Source organism: Oncorhynchus gorbuscha, unplaced genomic scaffold (genome assembly GCF_021184085.1).
Source record: "Oncorhynchus gorbuscha isolate QuinsamMale2020 ecotype Even-year unplaced genomic scaffold, OgorEven_v1.0 Un_scaffold_3648, whole genome shotgun sequence".
NCBI classification, from domain to species: Eukaryota; Metazoa; Chordata; class Actinopteri; order Salmoniformes; family Salmonidae; genus Oncorhynchus; species Oncorhynchus gorbuscha.
This window is the reverse complement of record NW_025747838.1, coordinates 1-20,038: the sequence shown is the minus strand read 5'-3', so window position 1 is coordinate 20,038 and position 20,038 is coordinate 1. Positions and strand designations below refer to the sequence as shown.

Below are 20,038 nucleotides of genomic sequence, written 5' to 3'. Positions count from 1 at the left end.
TTCATGTTTCCTAATGTGATGGAGAGGCTACAGATTATATACATAGTTAATAACTGGGGTTAGAAAAATGAATGACAGAACTGAAAAGGGAATTATGTATTTCACCTTGTATTTAGTTGCCAAACATTTGTAAACCATAAATCTTTATAACGTAATTTCAGTGGCTCTCCTCCCATCCCATCTCATTGCTTTAAAAGGGAGCTCTTGACGTGGCCTTGCAGGTATAAATCAGAATGTGCCAGGGCTGAGAGTTGCAGCCTGTACCGCCTGGCTTCCTGTCAGGACACTCCGTCACATGGAGCTCTTGCTCTCTGATAGGGAACACGTGGTATTTGAGAGGTGCACACTGCACTCATCAGGACAACATCCACCTTACTGTAGAGGGGAAGAGTAGCCCCCACAGAATGGAAGATTAATATTGAAATACAGGAAGGAATGTTGCCTTGCTCGAGTACATGGAATATGGTGAGAAGCCCGGTGGACACGTTAGGGCAACACTACAGTACACACACCTTACTACACCTTGCCTCTGGTTAGCAGCTGGTGGATGGGGAGTTGTGATCAATACTGAAATACAGGAAGGAATGTTCATGACTTGAATGTTCTTTATTCCTATTTATCAGCAAAAGTGTGGTGCATTATTGTGAAAGACCACATGCCATCGGTGGTGTTCTACACTTTCAGATGTTTCAATACCCTTTTCAAATAAATTGAGCATAAGATGGGGAAGGCTATCTTGAAACCGAATAGTTCTATTTCCCCTAATATTGACATACATAGGAAGGGTGAAAAAAGACAGTAAAACAACTATGGTGTATTTACACAGCTGATGAAAAGAAAACCGCAGAAACACAGTTAATCTCCAATCACATTGTCCCAATGCCTGCGAAGAACAGTGGCTGAGTCCTCATTATAAAAAGGACACTATGGATCAGAACAAATACTGATACAGAAACAGTTGTGGACTTCAACTAAACAATGGTACACTGTAACCCTTTTCATCAAACACATCTCTTCTCGGGTGGATGATGCCCTTGCAGATCTTGACAAACAGAATGTCCCCCGTTCATTTTCAAATATTTGCTACTCAAGAGTCTGAATTATATCTGTGAAATCCCCTCAGTCGCTCAGTTCTTCCTCGTCACTGAAGTAGACACTCTTTTTGATCCTGGGTTTCTTGGAGTCGTCTGATGTGGAAGCCTCCTGACCGGCCTCCTCAGCCACAAAGGCCGTCTGCTGTCGCCTATGCTGCTCCTCCTCAAGTCGTGCTTGCTGTGGAACACATGATCCCATGTGTGATTTTAAAAGAGGGATCAGATATGGACAAATACCAAGTAAATAGAGGGTTTCAAGTAATACAATCGCCTACTAACTTCCCCCTTGAAGTACATTTGTGCACTTACCTGGAATGCTATGGCTTGACTTAAGCTGTCAAGAGCAGGGTCCTCTCCCTCTTCCTCACTTTCCTCCTCTTCTCTGTAAACGACAGAGGAAAAAGTAGAAAAGTCATAGAAACAAAACACACACAGAGGACTTCACAAACAATGACAAATATGACACCGCAATCAAACAAAGAATCTCTGAACTAAAGTTAATCTGAAATAGAACAGTTACTGTTAATATCAAGGACACACTGCTGTTGAACACGATCATAGCCGTTTGCAAACACGGGAGAGGGGCATCAATGTCCTGATAAGATACTTACACTTCATCAGGCTCTTCAACCTTTTTCTTCTTCTTCTTTTCTTTCTTCTTCGGGGGGTTCTCGTTCACCAAGTAAGTTTTTGGGGCATGCATAGCTTAAGTGCCCTGTATCCTATGACGTGAAAAGGACAGAAATATTGTATAAATAGCACGAACATCCGGCTACACATTCCGGATGGATGAAGGGGGGAAATGGAGATGGCTTATCTGGGTAGAGAGTATCAACTCACCCCACATTCATAACATTTGGACTTGTCTGTGTAGTTTCGCCTCCTGATAAATTCAGTTGCTCGCCCGTTGTCGATTGCAATGCTCGCTTTCACTGTTCTTCCAAACAACTGCGGGGCGAAAAAGATGGGGACTTTAACACAAAAACAACACATCAGATATGTAACTTTTTATGAAAACAGGGAGAGGAAAAATGCCCACCTGTTTATTGTTGAGTGATCTAAAGCAGCTCTGTGCAGACTCTTTGTCCAGGAAGAGCACAAAAGCCACACCTTTACTTTTGCGTGTTTCTTTATCTTTGACTATTGTCACCCTGAAAGCATGAGACCATCATTATCTTCTCTGATCACCACAACACCAACATAGCTGTAGATTTTGCTATAGATTTTTAGTTATTCACTGTGTATTTATTAATCGTGTCACTATTTAAAAAAAAATCTTTATCTTTAACTCTGCATTATTGGAAACAGACCCGTAACTGGGAAGTTCACTGTTAGTTTACGAAGCATGTGACCATTTTTTGGTTTGTATTTGAGCTTTGTATAGCTCATTATTTTGATACCAGTAACTTACTTCACAACTTTTCCATATTTGGTGAAAAGCTGAAATGACAAGATCCAAGACATTATTTGAGGTCATTTTTCCAAATGGCATAAACAGCAGGATCACGAACTTGTGAAATAGTGGTAGGGAGGGGTTAAGTAGTTCTATTCCATTACTCTATATATGAAGATATTACAGCAGGTAGCCTTGTGGTTAGAGTGTTGGACCTGTAACCGAAAGGTTGCAAGCTCGAATCCCCGAGCTGACAAGGTAAAAATCTGTCGTTCTGCCCCCTAGCATTAGTTAACCCACTGTTCCTAGGCTGTCATTGAAAATAAGAATTTGTTCTTAACAGACTAGTTAAATAAAGGTACAAAAAAATGGTTTTACCTTGTGTAGATCACTGTTGGTTAGAGAGAAGGGCAGGTTGGACACATAGACTGTGCTTCTACTGGGAGCCAAACCACCACTCATCTTGACTTCACCATCAGAGTGAGACAGTCACTGAAAACAGATTAATGGTGATGAATATTCAGATTGAAGCTAGTTAGTTATCTATTTCATTGAGCGATTTGCAAGCTAGCCGTGATGCTAGATCGAATCCGATGTATATTACCTGGAAATACACATTCAAGGAATCGAATAAATCACTTACCTAAAGAGACAACATTGGTGACTTATAGTTATTGAGTAGTGTGGGCAAAAACATTGGAAAATATGTTGCTTTCTATTAGTTATTCAATCTCAGTAATATGTGTTTGCTATCTCACTGCCAAAAACAAACGAGAACTGATCGTCGTCACAGGAATATGACGTTTCACGTGACAGACTTTTTGTCCAATCCAAATTCAGTGTGTCCATGCGCCAACCGGAAGAAGGTGAAAAGTAGGCTATGATGAGCTTGTTTTCATATCTTTTGTGAAGACGACTTTATTTTCTCCAACGTGCGTATTGTTTATAGCGTGTCTAAATGTTTGTGTTAGTAAATGTGTATTTGTTCTAAATACCGATTTCGTTTTGAGCGAATTAACTCAGCATGGACTGTGGACTAGCTTGAGCATGTAGCTAGCTAACGTAAGCAAACGTAGCTAGCAGTTAAATCTACACAACCTGCGAAATATATACTAGAACGTTATGTGCTAAATAGGTAGCTAATTAGCAAGCCAGTAGAAATAGGTGTCTTCATATCACTAATCTCAGTGGTTGAAGGTTTGCTTGAAAGAAGAGGAGGAGGAGGAGTAGTAGTAGTTAGCTAGGAATTAGTGCGGTTTTCTAACGCTGAACCAAAGATTATGGCTGGAGCCTCAGAGGAACGCGCGCTAACATCCTGCCAGTACTTCTGAATCAGAGCTAGCTATTAGCTACAGTAGATTCCTTACTATCACACATACTGATTTGACATATCTCTATGCTTGGGATTTCCTAACCTACATTGTTAATAGCTAATGTGCACACCATGCAGTATTGTCAAACTAATACGTAACATCTTCTCTTTTCCCCAGTTAGTATTGACTGTTTCTATTGGCATTACCAACTCCCAATACTACCACATAGACTTGTCCAGACAAAACAAGTAAGTGGAAAATATCTTGCTTTCCTCCCAAAAAAGGTTTCCAGTTCTGCATACTAAACAATTCCACCAGGTCCACATGTAGGCATATTCATGAACACCTACCACAACTTTGATTGTCATTAACTGTGTAAAACTCTGGGTGGGTATAATTTGTGGAACGTTCCAACAGGAATCTGTTCCAAAAACATAGTAAATAACAAGGTTGCCAACAAACAACGCATACAAAGTTGTATAGTGGCAGAATAAGATGCCGGGTAGGGGGCGGGCTATTTCATTACGTTTTTCACTCACCACGTTTGTTCTGAAAAATGTCTGTCCTCACTCTGGTAGCCTATGGACAAACATTAAGAATAAGCTACGTGGTGAGTTGATGCTTTTTCGGCAGCTAGTTAGCCAGGTGAATTGATCATGATACTTTGTATACGTTGTTTGTTGGCATCCTTGTACTTTACAACGTTTTTGGAACAGATTCCTGTTGGAACGTTCCACAAATGATACCCACCCTAAACCTCCCCTGCTGTCTACTTTACAGTGGCCTACAGGAGAGACAGAAACATGAGGGATGTCTACGATGAACGCTTCCTACCAGACAGACCGGTGAGAGTTTCTGCCTGTGGAAAATGTTGTTTGGTTTATATATTTAGAATTGTACTAATTTACTTTCCATTATAATACTTAACAGAACTTAGCTGAGGAACGCTCAACTCCGTTCTCTTGTATAGAGGCGGAGGTGAGAATTGATAACTGGTCGCATGATCTGCTAGCAACAACATGGTCTCGCCGTCATTCGATACTTGTGAATATTTCTGAAAACACTTACCGTTCCTTCTGTGAGGTGCTGAAATTCTAGTTCTAGTGGCCTTGACGTACTAATCAGCTGAGATTCAATTGGCGCAAATGAGGAAGAAGTCGGTGGTTGTATTACATAAAAGCTGTTATTAACCGTATGCACTTCAGCACCTGCAGTTGTCCAGCGTTTTCAGAATGAACATTTGTTCAAGTATCAACTGATGGGGACTCAATGTCGTTGCTAGCAAATCATGCGACTTAGTTATCAATACTCAACTCCGCCTTGATATTAGAGGTCAACCATTATCATTTTTTCAAGGCCGATGCCGATTTATTGGTGGACCCACAAAAAAAAAGCTGACACCGATTAATCGGCCGATTTTTATATGTATTTGTAATATTGACAATTGCAACAGTACTGAATGAACAATGAACCCTTTTGTTTGAGCTTAATATAACGCATCAAATCTATTTAGTCTCTAATGAAACATGTTCGATTTGGTTTAAATAATGCAAAAACAAAGTGTTGGAGAAGAAAGTTGCAATATGTGCCATGTAAAAAAGCTAACGTTTGAGTTCCTTGCTCAGAACATGAGAACATATGAAAGCTGTTGGTTCAATATTCCCAGTTAAGAAGTTTTAGGTTGTAGTTATTATAGGAATGATGACTACTTTTCTCTATACCATTTGTATTTCATATACCTTTGACTATTGGATGTTCTTATAGGCACTTTAGTATTACCAGCCTAATCTCGAGAGTTGATAGGCTTGAAGTCATAAACAGCGCTGCACTTTAAGCATTGTTAACAGCTGCTCGCAAATGCAGGAAAGTGTTGTTTGAATGAATGCTTACGAGCCAGCTGCTGCCTACCTCCTCTCAGTCAGACTGTTATATCAAATCATAGACTTAATTATAATAAACACACAGAATACGAGCCAGCTGCTGCGTACCTCCGCTCAGTCAGACTGTTCTATCAAATATCAAATCATAGACTTAATTATAATAAAACACAGAATATGAGCCATCTGCTGCCTACCTCCTCTCAGTCAGACTGTTATATCAAATCATAGACTTAATTATAATAAACACACAGAATACGAGCCAGCTGCTGCCTACCTCCGCTCAGTCAGACTGTTCTATCAAATATCAAATCATAGACTTAATTATAATAAACACACAGAATATGAGCCAGCTGCTGCCTACCTCCGCTCAGTCAGACTGTTCTATCAAATATCAAATCATAGACTTAATTATAATAAACACAGAATACGAGCCATCTGCTGCCTACCTCCGCTCAGTCAGACTGTTCTATCAAATATCAAATCATAGACTTAATTATAATAAACACACAGAATACGAGCCTTAGGTCAATAATATGATCCAATCCAGAAACGATCATTTAGAAAACAAAACGTTTATTCTTTCCGTGAAATATCGGAACCATTTAGTCCATTTAATAAACCCACTGGTGGCATCCCTAAGTCTAAACATTGCTGTTACATTGCACAACCTTCAATGTTCTATCAAATGTAAAATCAGGCTAATTTAATTAGTTTTTGTTAGGAAGAAGCACAGTTACGAGCCAGGCGGCCCAAACTGCTGCATAAACCCTGACTCTGCTTACACTGAAAACAAGAGAATATCAAATTTCCTAGTTAATATTTCCTATAATACATTTATTATAACTAAATATGCAGGTTTAAAAAATATATACTTCTGTGTATTGAGTTTAAGAAAGGCATTGATGTTTATTTAGGGAATTTGTTCAACGAATGTTTTTTTCGTGAATGTGCTTTTGTTAAATCATCCCCCGTTTGGCAAATTTGGAAGACCTGATTCACTGATAAATTAACAGGCACCCATTATTTATAACATTGCTGTTAACCTGGTAATTGCATCACCCATCAATGTTAATGTGATTATTTATATGCATCGCATAACATTCTGGCTAATTTAATTAGTTTTAGTTTAGTGAAGAATGCACAGTTGACATGCTGGTTAACCTGGTAATATCATCACCCATCTGTAGTTAACTAGTGATTATTTATATGCATTGACATGCTGGTTAACCTGTAAATCATGACACCATTTGTAGTTAATATTGACATGCTGTTAACATACATTTATTTAAACTAAATATATACTTCTGTGATTGAGTTTAGAATGGCATTGATGTTTATGGTTAGGGACATTGTAGTTAATAGTGATTATTTATATTCGCATGACATGCTGGTTTTGTTAAATCATCACCCATCTGTAGTTAACTAGTGATTATTCATATGATAACATTAACAGGCACCACATTATTTATATGCATCGCATGACATGCTGGTTAACCTGGTAATATCATCACCCATCTGTAGTTAACTAGTGATTATTTATATGCATCGCATGACATGCTGGTTAACCAGTAATATCATCATCCATCTGTAGTTAACTAGTGATTATTTATATGCATCGCATGACATGCTGGTTAACCAGTAATATCATCATCCATCTGTAGTTAACTAGTGATTATTTATATGCATCGCATGACATGCTGGTTAACCAGTAATATCATCACCCATCTGTAGTTAACTAGTGATTATTTATATGCATCGCATGACATGCTGGTTAACCTGGTAATATCATCACCCATCTGTAGTTAACTAGTGATTATTTATATGCATCGCATGACATGCTGGTTAACCAGTAATATCATCACCCATCTGTAGTTAACTAGTGATTATTTATATGCATCGCATGACATGCTGGTTAACCTGGTAATATCATCACCCATCTGTAGTTAACTAGTGATTATTTATATGCATTGCATGACATGCTGGTTAACCAGTAATATCATCACCCATCTGTAGTTAACTAGTGATTATTTATATGCATCGCATGACATGCTGGTTAACCAGTAATATCATCAACCATCTGTAGTTAACTAGTGATTATTTATATGCATCGCATGACATGCTGGTTAACCTGGTAATATCATCACCCATCTGTAGTTAACTAGTGATTATTTATATGCATCGCATGACATGCTGGTTAACCAGTAATATCATCAACCATCTGTAGTTAACTAGTGATTATTTATATGCATCGCATGACATGCTGGTTAACCAGTAATATCATCAACCATCTGTAGTTAACTAGTGATTATTTATATGCATCGCATGACATGCTGGTTAACCTGGTAATATCATCACCCATCTGTAGTTAACTAGTGATTATTTATATGCATCGCATGACATGCTGGTTAACCTGGTAATATCATCACCCATCTGTAGTTAACTAGTGATTATTTATATGCATCGCATGACATGCTGGTTAACCAGTAATATCATCAACCATCTGTAGTTAACTAGTGATTATGTAAAGATTGATTGTTTTTTATAAGATAAGTTTAATGCTAGCTAGCAACTTACCTTGGCTCATTGCAGCCACAAGGTCCTTTTGACGCTGCACTCGTGTAACAGGTGGTCAGCCTGTCACGCAGTTTACTCATGGATTACATTATAATCGGCCATAATCGGCATCCAAAAAGGCAGATTACCAATTGTTATGACAACTTGAAATCGTCCCTAATTAATCGGTCAACCTCTTGATATAAGAGGAAAGAGTTGAGCGTTCCTGAGCTCCACAGAACAACTGTGTCTTCTTTCCATCCTGAAAATTACATAAATTCTATGATTCACTGAGAATTACAATACATCATTTTTTCTAAAATAAACCTTTTCATCTAGAAATAAAAATAGTAAATAGCTTTCTAGAGGACATAACAAATAGCTTTCTAGAAGACATAACCCTAATCTTGTTTCTCTTTCTCTTCTTTCACATCGAAATGTAATTCATTGTAGGCCCCATATCCCAGATCAGCTGTAGCAGGGCCTGTAGAGAGGAGGCCGGCTGGTTTCGGAAGGCCAGACGAGGAGTACAATCGAGGGTTTGAGTATGACGGGCCTCGCTTTTATCCAAATGGAGGCCCTCGAGGTTACCATGGCGAGGATCAAAGAGGCTACCATGGCGACAGCCTTCATTTTCCTAATGAGCGCAGAGGTATCCCACCTTCCCGGAGAGTAAGTGGCTCAGACAATGAATAAACCATTATTGTACACGCACAATTTAAGCTTCATGCCAAGGAAGCATAATATTTGACCATCGATCTACTGTACATGCTGGGTTCACAAGCACAAAAGAATGAGTTTTCTTATCAAATGTATTTATAAAGTCCTTCTTACATCAGCTGATATCTCAAAGTGCTGTACAGAAACCCAGCCTAAAACCCCAAACAGCAAGCGATTCAGGTGTAGAAAAACCTGCGTATCGATCGATTGCATTAGTATGATTTGAGAAACTGCCAGAAATATTTCTCCAACGGTAAAATGTGAACACCACAATGGAAGTGCTTCTACATCTACATTGCTTGCTCTTTGGGGTTTTAGGCAGGGTTTCTGGAGAAGCACTTTGTGATATCTGCTGATGTAAAAACGGCTGTATAAATGCATTTGATTTAAGTACTGAATTTAGCTCATAGTACAGTCAATGCTGAAGTTATAGGGTATATGATTATAGTACAGCTAGAAATCCATTATATACACAGCCAACTGTATGAGGAGTTTATTTCAACCTCTGATGCCACTTGGTGTTCAGATAAAGAATTACATGTTGAGTAGAAGATGCTCTCAATCACTTTCATTGGTGCATGGGCCCCAGGAAGAGTAGCTGTGGGCCCCAGGAAGAGTAGCTGTGGACGCCAGGAAGAGTAGCTGTGGGCCCCAGGAAGAGCTGTGGGCCCCAGGAAGCTGTGGGCCCCAGGAAGAGTAGCTGTGGGCCCCAGGAAGAGTAGCTGTGGGCCCCAGGAAGAGTAGCTGTGGGCCCCAGGAAGAGTAGCTGTGGGCCCCAGGAAGAGTAGCTGTGGGCCCCAGGAAGAGTAGCTGTGGGCCCCAGGAAGAGTAGCTGTGGGCCCCAGGAAGAGTAGCTGTGGGCCCCAGGAAGAGTAGCTGTGGGCCCCAGGAAGAGTAGCTGTGGGCCCCAGGAAGAGTAGCTGTGGGCCCCAGGAAGAGTAGCTGCTGCTTTTGCAACAGTTAATGGGGATCCTAATAACATACCAAATACAGAGGATTGGAATATAATATTTTAGAAAATACTGTCTAATCAACAGCAGCATGATTGTGTGTTTCTCAGGATAGGACACCTGTAGATAAAGTTGAAGTCAGAAGTTTACATCCACTTAGGTTGGAGGCATTATAACTCGTTTTTCAACCACTCCACACATTTCTTGTTAACGAACTATAGTTTTGGCAAGTCGGTTAGGGCATCTACTTTGAATGACACAAGTACATTTTCCAAGAATTGTTTACAGACCGATAATTCACTGTGTCACAATTCCAGTGGGTCAGAAGTTTACATACATTAAGTTGACTGGACAATTCCAGAAAATGATGTCATGGCTTTAGAAGCTTCTGATAGGCTAATTGACATCATTTGAGTCAATTGGAGGTAAACCTGTGGATGTATTTCAAGGCCTTCCTTCAAACTCAGTGCCTCTTTGCTTGACATCTTGGGAAAATCAAAAGAAATCAGCCAAGACCTCAGTAAAAAAATTGTAGACCTCCACAAGTCTGGTTCATCCTTGGGAGCAATTTCCAAACGCCTGAAGGTACCACGTTCATCTGTACAAACAATAGTACACAAGTATAAACACCATGGGACCACGCAGCCATCATACCGCTCAGGGAGGAGACGCGTTCTGTCTCCTAGAGATGAATGTACTTTGGTGTGAAAATTGCAAATTAATCCCAGAACAACAAACGGGTACAGAAGTATCTATATTCACAGTAAAACGAGTCCTATATCAACATAACCTGAGCGGCTGCTCAGCAAGGAAAAATCCACTGCTCCAAAACCACCATTAAAAGAGCCAGACTACGGTTTAGAACTGCACATGGGGACAAAGATCATAGTTTTTGGAGAAATGTCCTCTGGTCTGATGAACCAAAAATTATAACTGTTTGACCATAATGACCATCGTTATGTTTGGAGGAAAAAAGGGGGAAGCTGAAGAACACCATCCCAACCGTGAAGAACGGGGGTGGCAGCATCATGTTGTGGAGGTGCTTTGCTGCAGGAGGGACTGGTGCACTTCACAAAATAGATAGCATCATGAGGCAGGGAAATTATTTGGATATATTGAAGCAACATCTCAAGACATCAGTCAGGAATTTAAAGCTTTGTCGCACATGGGTCTTCCAAATGGACAAGGACCCCAAGCATACTTCCAATGTAGTGGCAAAATGGCTTAAAGACAACAAAGTCAAGGTATTGGAGTGGCCATCACAAAGCCCTGACCTCAACCATATCGAAAATTTGTGGGCAGAACTGAAAAAGTGTGTGCGAGAAAGGAGGCCTACAAACCCGACTCAGTTACACCAGCTCTGTCAGGAGGAATTGGCCAAAATTGACCCAACTCATTGTGGGAAGCTTGTGGAAGGCTACCCTAAACGTTTGACCCAAGTTAAACCATTTAAATGCAATGCTACCAAATACTAATTGAGTGTATGTAAACTTCTGACCCACTGGGAATGTGATGAAAGAAATCAAATCAAATTTCTCAGGATGGGACACCTGTAGATATGTTGTCCAGTACTGTCTAATCAACAGCAGCATCACAGTGTTTCTCAGGATGGGACACCTGTAGATATGTTGTCCAGTACTGTCTAATCAACAGCAGTATCAGTGTTTCTCAGGATGGGACACCTGTAGATATGTTGTCCAGTACTGTCTAATCAACAGCAGCATCAGTGTTTCTCAGGATGGGACACCTGTAGATATGTTGTCCAGTACTGTCTAATCAACAGCAGTATCAGTGTTTCTCAGGATGGGACACCTGTAGATATGTTGTCCAGTACTGTCTAATCAACAGCAGTATCACAGTGTTTCTCAGGATGGGACACCTGTAGATATGTTGTCCGGTACTGTCTAATCAACAGCAGCATCACAGTGTTTCTCAGGATGGGACACCTGTAGATATGTACTGTCCAGTCAACAGCACTGTCAGGATGGGACACCTGTAGATACAGTCTAATCAACAGCAGCATCACAGTGTTTCTCAGGATGGGACACCTGTAGATATGTTGTCCAGTACTGTCTAATCAACAGTAGCATCACAGTGTTTCTCAGGATGGGACACCTGTAGATATGTTGTCCAGTACTGAAACAATAAAATTAATTGTCTGTGTTCTAGCCGGAGGAGCCGTACCCCTACCCTTCTAGACCACCTCCTAGAGAGGACCCCCATACTACACGCCAGATGGAGTTCAGGTAGGCACAACTCTCTCACACACTCCTGGATATTTATTTTGAAACTTTCATCAGGAGAATTGGAGTTGAATGTTCAAGCAGTCTAACCTTGTTAAACCAAACTGATCACCGTTCTGTTTCACTACAAGTAGCTCTCCTGAACCCCCCCCACAGGAAAAAAATGATGCACTGTCATTATCTAAGTGACCAGAAGATGGCATTGTTGCACCATTTGTTTACCATGACAACCCATCTTTTTGACACAGCCTCCCCAATCAGCCCTGTTGACTGAAGCCCATGTCATGTTTTTAATGATTTGCATATCTGTGTGTCTCATTCTGTGTGAAATATTTATATAGTACCAGAGAATAATCACATACGCATCAGGTCTGGCCCATATCGGGCCCCGTCCACCTCTCTGCTCACATAGCTCTCTCCTGGGACTGGGAGAGAAACACACAAACACCTCAGGGTCGACTGCGGCCGCTCTGCTTTCACACCACGCCACACCTGGGTTCAAATGGTACTTGAATTACTTTCAAATATTTTATATGGGCTTGATTCAGCTTTGCCTGGCTGAATGGCTCCATAAAATAGTCCCAAATCAGAAAACCCCGCCCATCTGACACTCCAGGCAGACTCGAGCAAAAACTGAAAAGATTTCAAGTGGTATTTGAACCCTGGTCTGCACAGCGATGAGCGTACCATTCCTTGTGGCAGCCCGAGGTCACATACTAGTCTTTAAAACCCTGTCTGTCTGTCTGGTGTAACCTGACATGATAGAGGTGAAGGAAGATACAGGGTTAACAATGGCGTCTACTGAGTCACCCTCCGGACAGCACCATCACTATGACAGGAGTCATAACAGGACATAGGTCTTGTCACAACTGTGTAAGGCAGTCCGTACACTACGCCGTAGTAAGGTGATGGCCAGAGTGTGACAGAGCAGGGTTCTGTGACTGTCCCGGGGTCAGGAGATGAACCTGCAGCAGCAGAACTCGTCTGTTATTTTAAGGGCCAGGTGTTCAAGGTTCTTTCTTCTCACCTTCTTCAGTTCCTCAGGTGAAATAATAGAGAAAGTAATTACTGCCATAAATCAAGTTAATGTTGAGAGGTTATGATAGTCGCACGCCCCGAGGCCCCCTGTAATCCGGTTAGTTAGGTCTCGCCGTTGTTATTTGTCTTGGCGTATTTACCTGTCGTGACGGTGTAAAGGTGAGGATGCATGAAGAGACTGAGAGATTACTTGGTCTGATTCAACCTGAAGTTGACTGATGTTCCAACTGTATTTCTCATACAGTTGTACTCTTGACCTGAACTATAATCACCAGGACTAAAGTCATTAGATTGAGTTCTCCTTTTAGTGATCACTGCTAATGTACATTTTAGGTAGTCATTTTGAGATCCGTTCAGGCATTCTACAGGATTTAAAGACTTCAATATATATAGAATACAGTAACCAGGTTTGAGTGTGAGAGCAACTGCCTTACTTAATCAACAACACATCAACACAACACAATCAACACATATATATAAATATAGAATACAGTAACCACAGGTTTGGGTGTGAGAGCAACTGCCTTACTTAATCAACAACACATCAACACAACACAATCAACACATATATATAAATATAGAATACAGTAACCACAGGTTTGAGTGTGAGAGCAACTGCCTTACTTAATCAACAACATATCAACACAACACAATCAACACATATATATAAATATAGAATACAGTAACCACAGGTTTGGGTGTGAGAGCAACTGCCTTACTTACTCAACACCGCAGCAATATATATAGAATACAGTAACCACAGGTTTGAGTGTGAGAGCAACTGCCTTACTTAATCAACAACACATCAACACAACACAATCAACACATATATATAAATATAGAATACAGTAACCACAGGTTTGGGTGTGAGAGCAACTGCCTTACTTACTCAACACCGCAGCAATATATATATAGAATACAGTAACCACAGGTTTGGTGTGAGAGCAACTGCCTTACTTAATCAACACAGCAGCTTAGAATACAGTACAGGTTTGGGTGAGAGCAACTGCCTTAACAACAGCAGCAATACTACAGTAACCTGAGATCAACTGCCTACTTAATCAACACAGCAGCACATATATATATATAGAATACAGTAACCACTTAATCAACACAGCAGCAATATATATAGAATACAGTAACCACAGGTTTGGGTGTGAGAACAACTGCCTTACTTAATCAACACAGCAGCAATATATATATAGAATACAGTAACCACAGGTTTGGGTGTGAGAACAACTGCCTTACTTAATCAACACAGCAGCAATATATATATAGAATACAGTAACACAGGTTTGGGTGTGAGAACAATAATCAACACAGCAGAATACAGTAACCACAGGTTTGGGTGTGAGAACAACTGCCTTACTTAATCAACACAGCAGCAATATATATATAGAATACAGTAACCACAGGTTTGGGTGTGAGAACAACTGCCTTACTTAATCAACACAGCAGCAATATATATATAGAATACAGTAACCACAGGTTTGGGCGTGAGAGCAACTGCCTTACTTAATCAACACAGCAGCAATATATATATAGAATACAGTAACCACAGGTTTGGGTGCAACTGAGAACAACTACAGTAACCACCTTGGGTTACTTAATCAACACAGCAGCAATATATATAGAATACAGTAACCACAGGTTTGAGTGTGAGAGCAACTGCCTTACTTAATCAACAACACATCAACACAACACAAATCAAACCACAGGTTTGGGTGTGAGAGCAACTGCCTTACTTTAATAACAAGCAATATATATATAGAATACAGTAACCACAGGTTTGGGTGTGAGAGCAACTGCCTTACTTAATCAACACAGCAGCAATATATAGAATACAGTAACCACAGGTTTGGGCAACTGCCTTACTTACTCAACACCGCAGCAATATATATATAGAATACAGTAACACGTAAACAACTCTACTTAATCAACACAGCAGCAATATATATATAGAATACAGTAACCACAGGTTTGGGCGTGAGAACAACTGCCTTACTTATCAACACAGCAGCAATATAACAAAATATGTTTCTTAATGCATATATATAGAATACACAACCACAGGTTTGGGTCTCTAATTCAACACCTAACCACAGGCTTTTTGCCTTATTTCACCAGCAGCAATATATATATAGTACAGTAACCACAGGTTTCGGCCTTACTTAATCAACACAGCAGCAATATATATATAGCCCAGTTTGTTAAACAGCCTTACTTAATCAACACAGCAGCAATATATATATAGAATACAGTAACCACAGGTTTGGGTGTGAGAACAAGTTCAACACAGCAGCAATATATATATAGAATACAGTAACCACAGGAGTGAGAGCAACTGCCTTACTTAATCAACACAGCAGCAATATATAGAATACAGCAGGCTAATCAACACAGCAGCAATATTATGTTCTGCTTGGCTCTCTAATTCAACACCTAGGCTTTTCATTTAATATAACAGCCAGGGGTCACAGTTCCATCAGAAGAGGGGGAGGGGAAAGTAGCAGGCGTCGGCAGAAGACGTTTCCTTTGAGCACAGATGGGGTCAGACGAGGTCAGGGTACCCTTCAAACAACACCCTGTCTGCGTTCCAAACAGTACCCATTCCCCTGTGTAGTGACCCCTTTAACCAGAGCCCAGTGCAGTATGTAGGGGATAGGGGGCCATTTGGCATGCATCCCCTGGGTCATTAAAGTTTTGTGAGGTCGGTCACTCCAAGCTGCTAGTTGGTTGGTTGGAGGACGGGGGAGATGAGGTTCAGGCTGGGGTCGCTGAGACCAGGTGCCTTTCATTTGTTTATACCCCCTCCTGCCCCTTGGCCTGCCTGGCTGGGTCATTCTACTGCCTGTCGTATAGGAGGCACATCATCAGCGAGGGCAACAAACCAGAGAGGATCAACAGTCTCAACAGGAGAGGAGAGAGAGGGCTGGAGGGTAAATTAATGTTCCTGGTTTTACTGCTGCTAACACAGATGTGTGTTTAGGAAGATAAAACTACCAGGGCTTAACCTTTGCACAGAGAGCTAACGGTAGAGTTTTAACAGAGTCATTAAAACCGCTTAGAAATACCATTTAGCCTGAAGATATTTAGATAAATATGTAGTTGGTTAGGTTTCTGTCCCAATTCATTTCGGAAGAAGCATTGATTCATGATGTGATGTTCTTGTGGACTTTCAGTCCTAATCTGTAGCAGTACTTTTTCCTCATTTTACAATATCAGACATGAGAGGAAATGTGAAGATTCTTCATGTTTGGTGCTCAGATTGTGACCAGGGTGGTGTTCTGTTGCTGTGGTGGTATGTCCTCTCTACGGTACCTCATCTGTTACACCATCTACCTCGGCCCGGTGCTTCCCTGTCTAGGAGCCTGTCTCACCGGTCTCTGACCTTCACCCTGAGACCACGGGGTCACCCCTCCTGTCCGTGTCTGTCCTGGCAGCACGACAGGCTCAGTGCTGATCCACCGTGACCAGGGGGAGGAGTTATCTAAATAAACCCCTTCAACATCTTGACAGTAGTGTCTTGTGTCCAGGGACGGCCCCCTTCTTAACCCAGATGTAGCAGAAGGTGGAGATCAACAGAGGAGGTTAATGGTTTCTCTGAGTGGAGTCGGACTCCGGATACTTAGTGCTCAGTGACTGCCGTCAAATGACAGTTGGAGCTGTCTTGTTGAGCAGTCTTGTTGAGCAGTCTTGCTGAGCAGTCTTGCTGAGCAGTCTTGCTGAGCGGTTTTGCTGAGCTGTCTTTGATGAGCTGTCTTGCTGAGCAGTCCCTCTAAAGTCAGGCCTAATTGCTCTGACCACAGTGCAGATGGAAAGCTTTGACGAACAGCAGATAAAGGCTAGTGACCAAGACTCCAAGACATTCCCCTCCTACCTTTTTATATACCAGTATGCATTTGATGGTGACCTTTGGTTAAGATATAGTCCACTGCTTCCACTGATGTACTGTTTTTAAACCTCTTCGTTTACCTTAGTCCTTTAATGGCCAAGTACCTCCAGTATTAAAGCTGTGGTGTTCAGTCTGCTGATGAGATGTGGTCCTTGATGTGTGATTGTCTTTCCACCCAGAAGCAGTGGCCGTGCAGTACCCCCTCCCCCCAGCGTCAGGGCTCAGGGGATGTACCCTGCACCCCGCTCCCTGTCTGCTGTGGTCCCAGAGGGGGATGACACCCTGATGCAGGCCATCCTAAACCTGGACAGAGGGTATGTATCTGGTACTACTACTATCCATTACGAACTAGACAGAGGGTATGTATCTGGTACTACTATCCATTACTAACTAAACAGAGGGTATGTATCTGTCTGGTACTACTACTATCCATTACTAACTAGACAGAGGGTATGTATCTGGTACTACTACTACTATCCATTACGAACTAGACAGAGGGTATGTATCTGGTACTACTACTACTATCCATTACTAACTAGACAGAGGGTATGTATCTGTCTGGTACTACTACTATCCATTACTAACTAGGTAGATATGTATAGTGGTAAGGTTACTATATACAGGGTCAGTTCCAGTAGCATATTTACAATGAGCAGGGATACTGGAGTGATGGAGGTAGATATGGTAGATATGTGTAGGAGTGTGTCATTGTGTAGGGACCTGTGAGTTTGTCCGTGTGTAGGGCCCTGTGAGTTTGTCCGTGTGTAGGGCCCTGTGAGTGTGTCAGTGTGTAGGGCCCTGTCAGTGTGTCGGGCCCTGGGAGAGTGTTGGTGTGTGTAGGGCCCTGTCAGTGTGTAGGGCCCTGCGGGTGTGTCAGTGTGTAGGGCCCTGTCAGTGTGTCGGGCCCTGGGAGAGTGTTGGTGTGTCAGTGTGTAGGGCCCTGTCAGTGTGTAGGGCCCTGTCAGTGTGTCATGTAGGCCCTGTCAGTGTGTCGTGGGCCCTGGGAGAGTGTTGTGTGTCAGTGTGTAGGGCCCTGTCAGTGTGTCGGGCCCTGGGAGAGTGTTAGTGTGTGTAGGGCCCTGCGAGTGTGTCAGTGTGTCGGCCCTGGGAGAGTGTTGGTGTCAGTGTGTGTAGGGCCCTGTCAGTGTGTAGGGCCCTGTCAGTGTCAGCCCTGGGAGAGTATTTGGTGTGTCCAGTGTGTGTAGGGCCCTGTCAGTGTCTCAAGGCCCTGGGAGAGTGTTGGTGTGTCAGTGTGTGGTGGGCCCTGTCAGTGTCTAGGGCCCTGGGGGAGTGTTGGTGTGTCAGTGTGTGTTGGGCCCTGGGTGTGTGTTGGCCCTGGGTGTGTATAGAGATTAAAATTCAAGGGTCAACTCAGTCTGTAGACATTGAGTTAGCTATGTATCAGTCATGGCTTGGGGATAGAAGCTGTTCTGGAGCCTGTTGGTGTCAGACTTGATGCATGGGTACCACTCAGACTCTAGATATGTGAAGATGCTGATCTCTCTCTGTATCTTCTATCTTGTCTTCTGTTATTTGGACCCTTTACCATCTTTAGTTGAATGTACCGATTATATGTCACTCTAAGAGCATCTAAATCCCCTTGTCTCTCACACCCACAGAAGGAAAGGCCCTGTCTCCCCTGAGAGCAGACGTCCCCCCTCCCCCCACAGCCGGTCCGGCTCCACCGTCAGTAGGAGTTACTCTCCTGACAGAGCCAAGGGTCTCCCCACCCCGCCCAGCAGAAAAGTAAGTACCTCCCCCACCACTCACTCCCTACCAATCATGTTCCTCTTGGGTTGCATTTAGTTCAGCAGCTTATGAAGAGCTGGGATTCCAGCTAAACTTGTCCAATAGACAGATGATAGCCCTGTGAATTGACATTTTGACCCTACTACATTATTGGAACCAGGGAGAATCCTCAGCCTCTGTAGTTTAATCTGATGATGTCATGCGTGCTTTTAGTTGTGGACTATCCTGAAGCGCTCTCTGGTACCCCTGTGGCTGAGCAGCCCTGGGGTGGGTGTCTGTTCCCCAAACAGGCCCCGTGGACAAGTACCCACGGGTCAGTGGTGCCCTGTGCTGTGTTACAGGCCCAGTTTTCGGAGTCCACGACTCCATAGTAGCATGCAGTGTGGAGCATGGGCGACAACTCTCTTTACACTCCATACGGTGCTACCTGATTCACAAATCTGGGGTCCAACTGGGCCGGCTCGGTTTCACATCCACATTAGTCGCGGAACCGAGCTGGAAAGGACATTCTGGAGCCAGCAGCGTCCAGTTCGGGTCGCCCCTATAGTGTGAATCAGTCATAGGTGTGATTGTCTCTTCCGCTGAGCATGTTGATTCTGCTCCTCCTCATCCGTGTATTGGTTCTAACAGCCATAATGATCGTCTATAGTAAGCTCATTAGTCGACAGGAGCTGCTCCCAGCCGGTTGGCAGCCTGTGTGACTATAGTCTTAGTGACGTCCATGTTCTCTTCTCCATGGTCTCAGGGTGTGAGGAGTTTTGTCAGAGTGGGATGTCTGGTAAGTTAGGAACAGAGGAAACTAGGATGGGTTCTAGAGACTATAGTGTTTTAGTGTAGAGAATGAACCATTATTGTAGCTAATATCATGAACAGAAATGTGTCTGCCGACTCAATGCTGGATTACTGTTATTTCATCAGAAGACTTCTGTCCTGTGTTTGTAATGACACACTATCGATCTAACCAAGGACGAAGTATGGAGAAATGGCTCTTTAGCTCCGTGGTCAAACACCAGCTCCCAAAAGGTTGAACCTCAACGTTGAATTGAGATATAGAATGAGGTTTAACAGTGAACCAACGTTCCCACCCTACGTCCAGCTCCGCCCATAATAAAAGTTTTCTGTGAAAGTATTTATAATGCTGGGTCTTTTCAACTGAGGTAACCTGAGGGAGAGGTTTCCTGTGAAGGTCTTTATACTGCTGGGTCTGTTT

General features: G+C 42.3%; 2 protein-coding genes across 2 annotated transcripts; one reads left to right on the top strand and one right to left on the bottom strand.

Moving 5' to 3' along the window:
* Positions 1–591: 591 nt before the first annotated feature.
* Positions 592–3,293, bottom strand: LOC124028030 (zinc finger CCHC-type and RNA-binding motif-containing protein 1-like). Its single transcript, XM_046340195.1, is given in 9 exon segments — positions 592–1,272; positions 1,404–1,476; positions 1,706–1,761; positions 1,763–1,816; positions 1,935–2,042; positions 2,134–2,245; positions 2,506–2,534; positions 2,866–2,979; positions 3,131–3,293. Coding segments are annotated over 8 exon segments (669 nt in total). The 5' UTR covers positions 2,950–2,979; positions 3,131–3,293; the 3' UTR covers positions 592–1,119.
* Positions 3,294–3,313: 20 nt separating this feature from the next.
* On the top strand, positions 3,314–19,606 carry LOC124028029 (periphilin-1-like; the record flags this gene model as incomplete). The annotated part of the gene is made up of 8 exons (XM_046340193.1): positions 3,314–3,419; positions 3,982–4,048; positions 4,581–4,645; positions 8,687–8,905; positions 12,073–12,149; positions 17,262–17,393; positions 18,699–18,825; positions 19,574–19,606. Coding segments are annotated over exons 2-8 (654 nt in total), but the record flags the coding sequence as incomplete, so codon positions are not given.
* Positions 19,607–20,038: the final 432 nt, after the last annotated feature.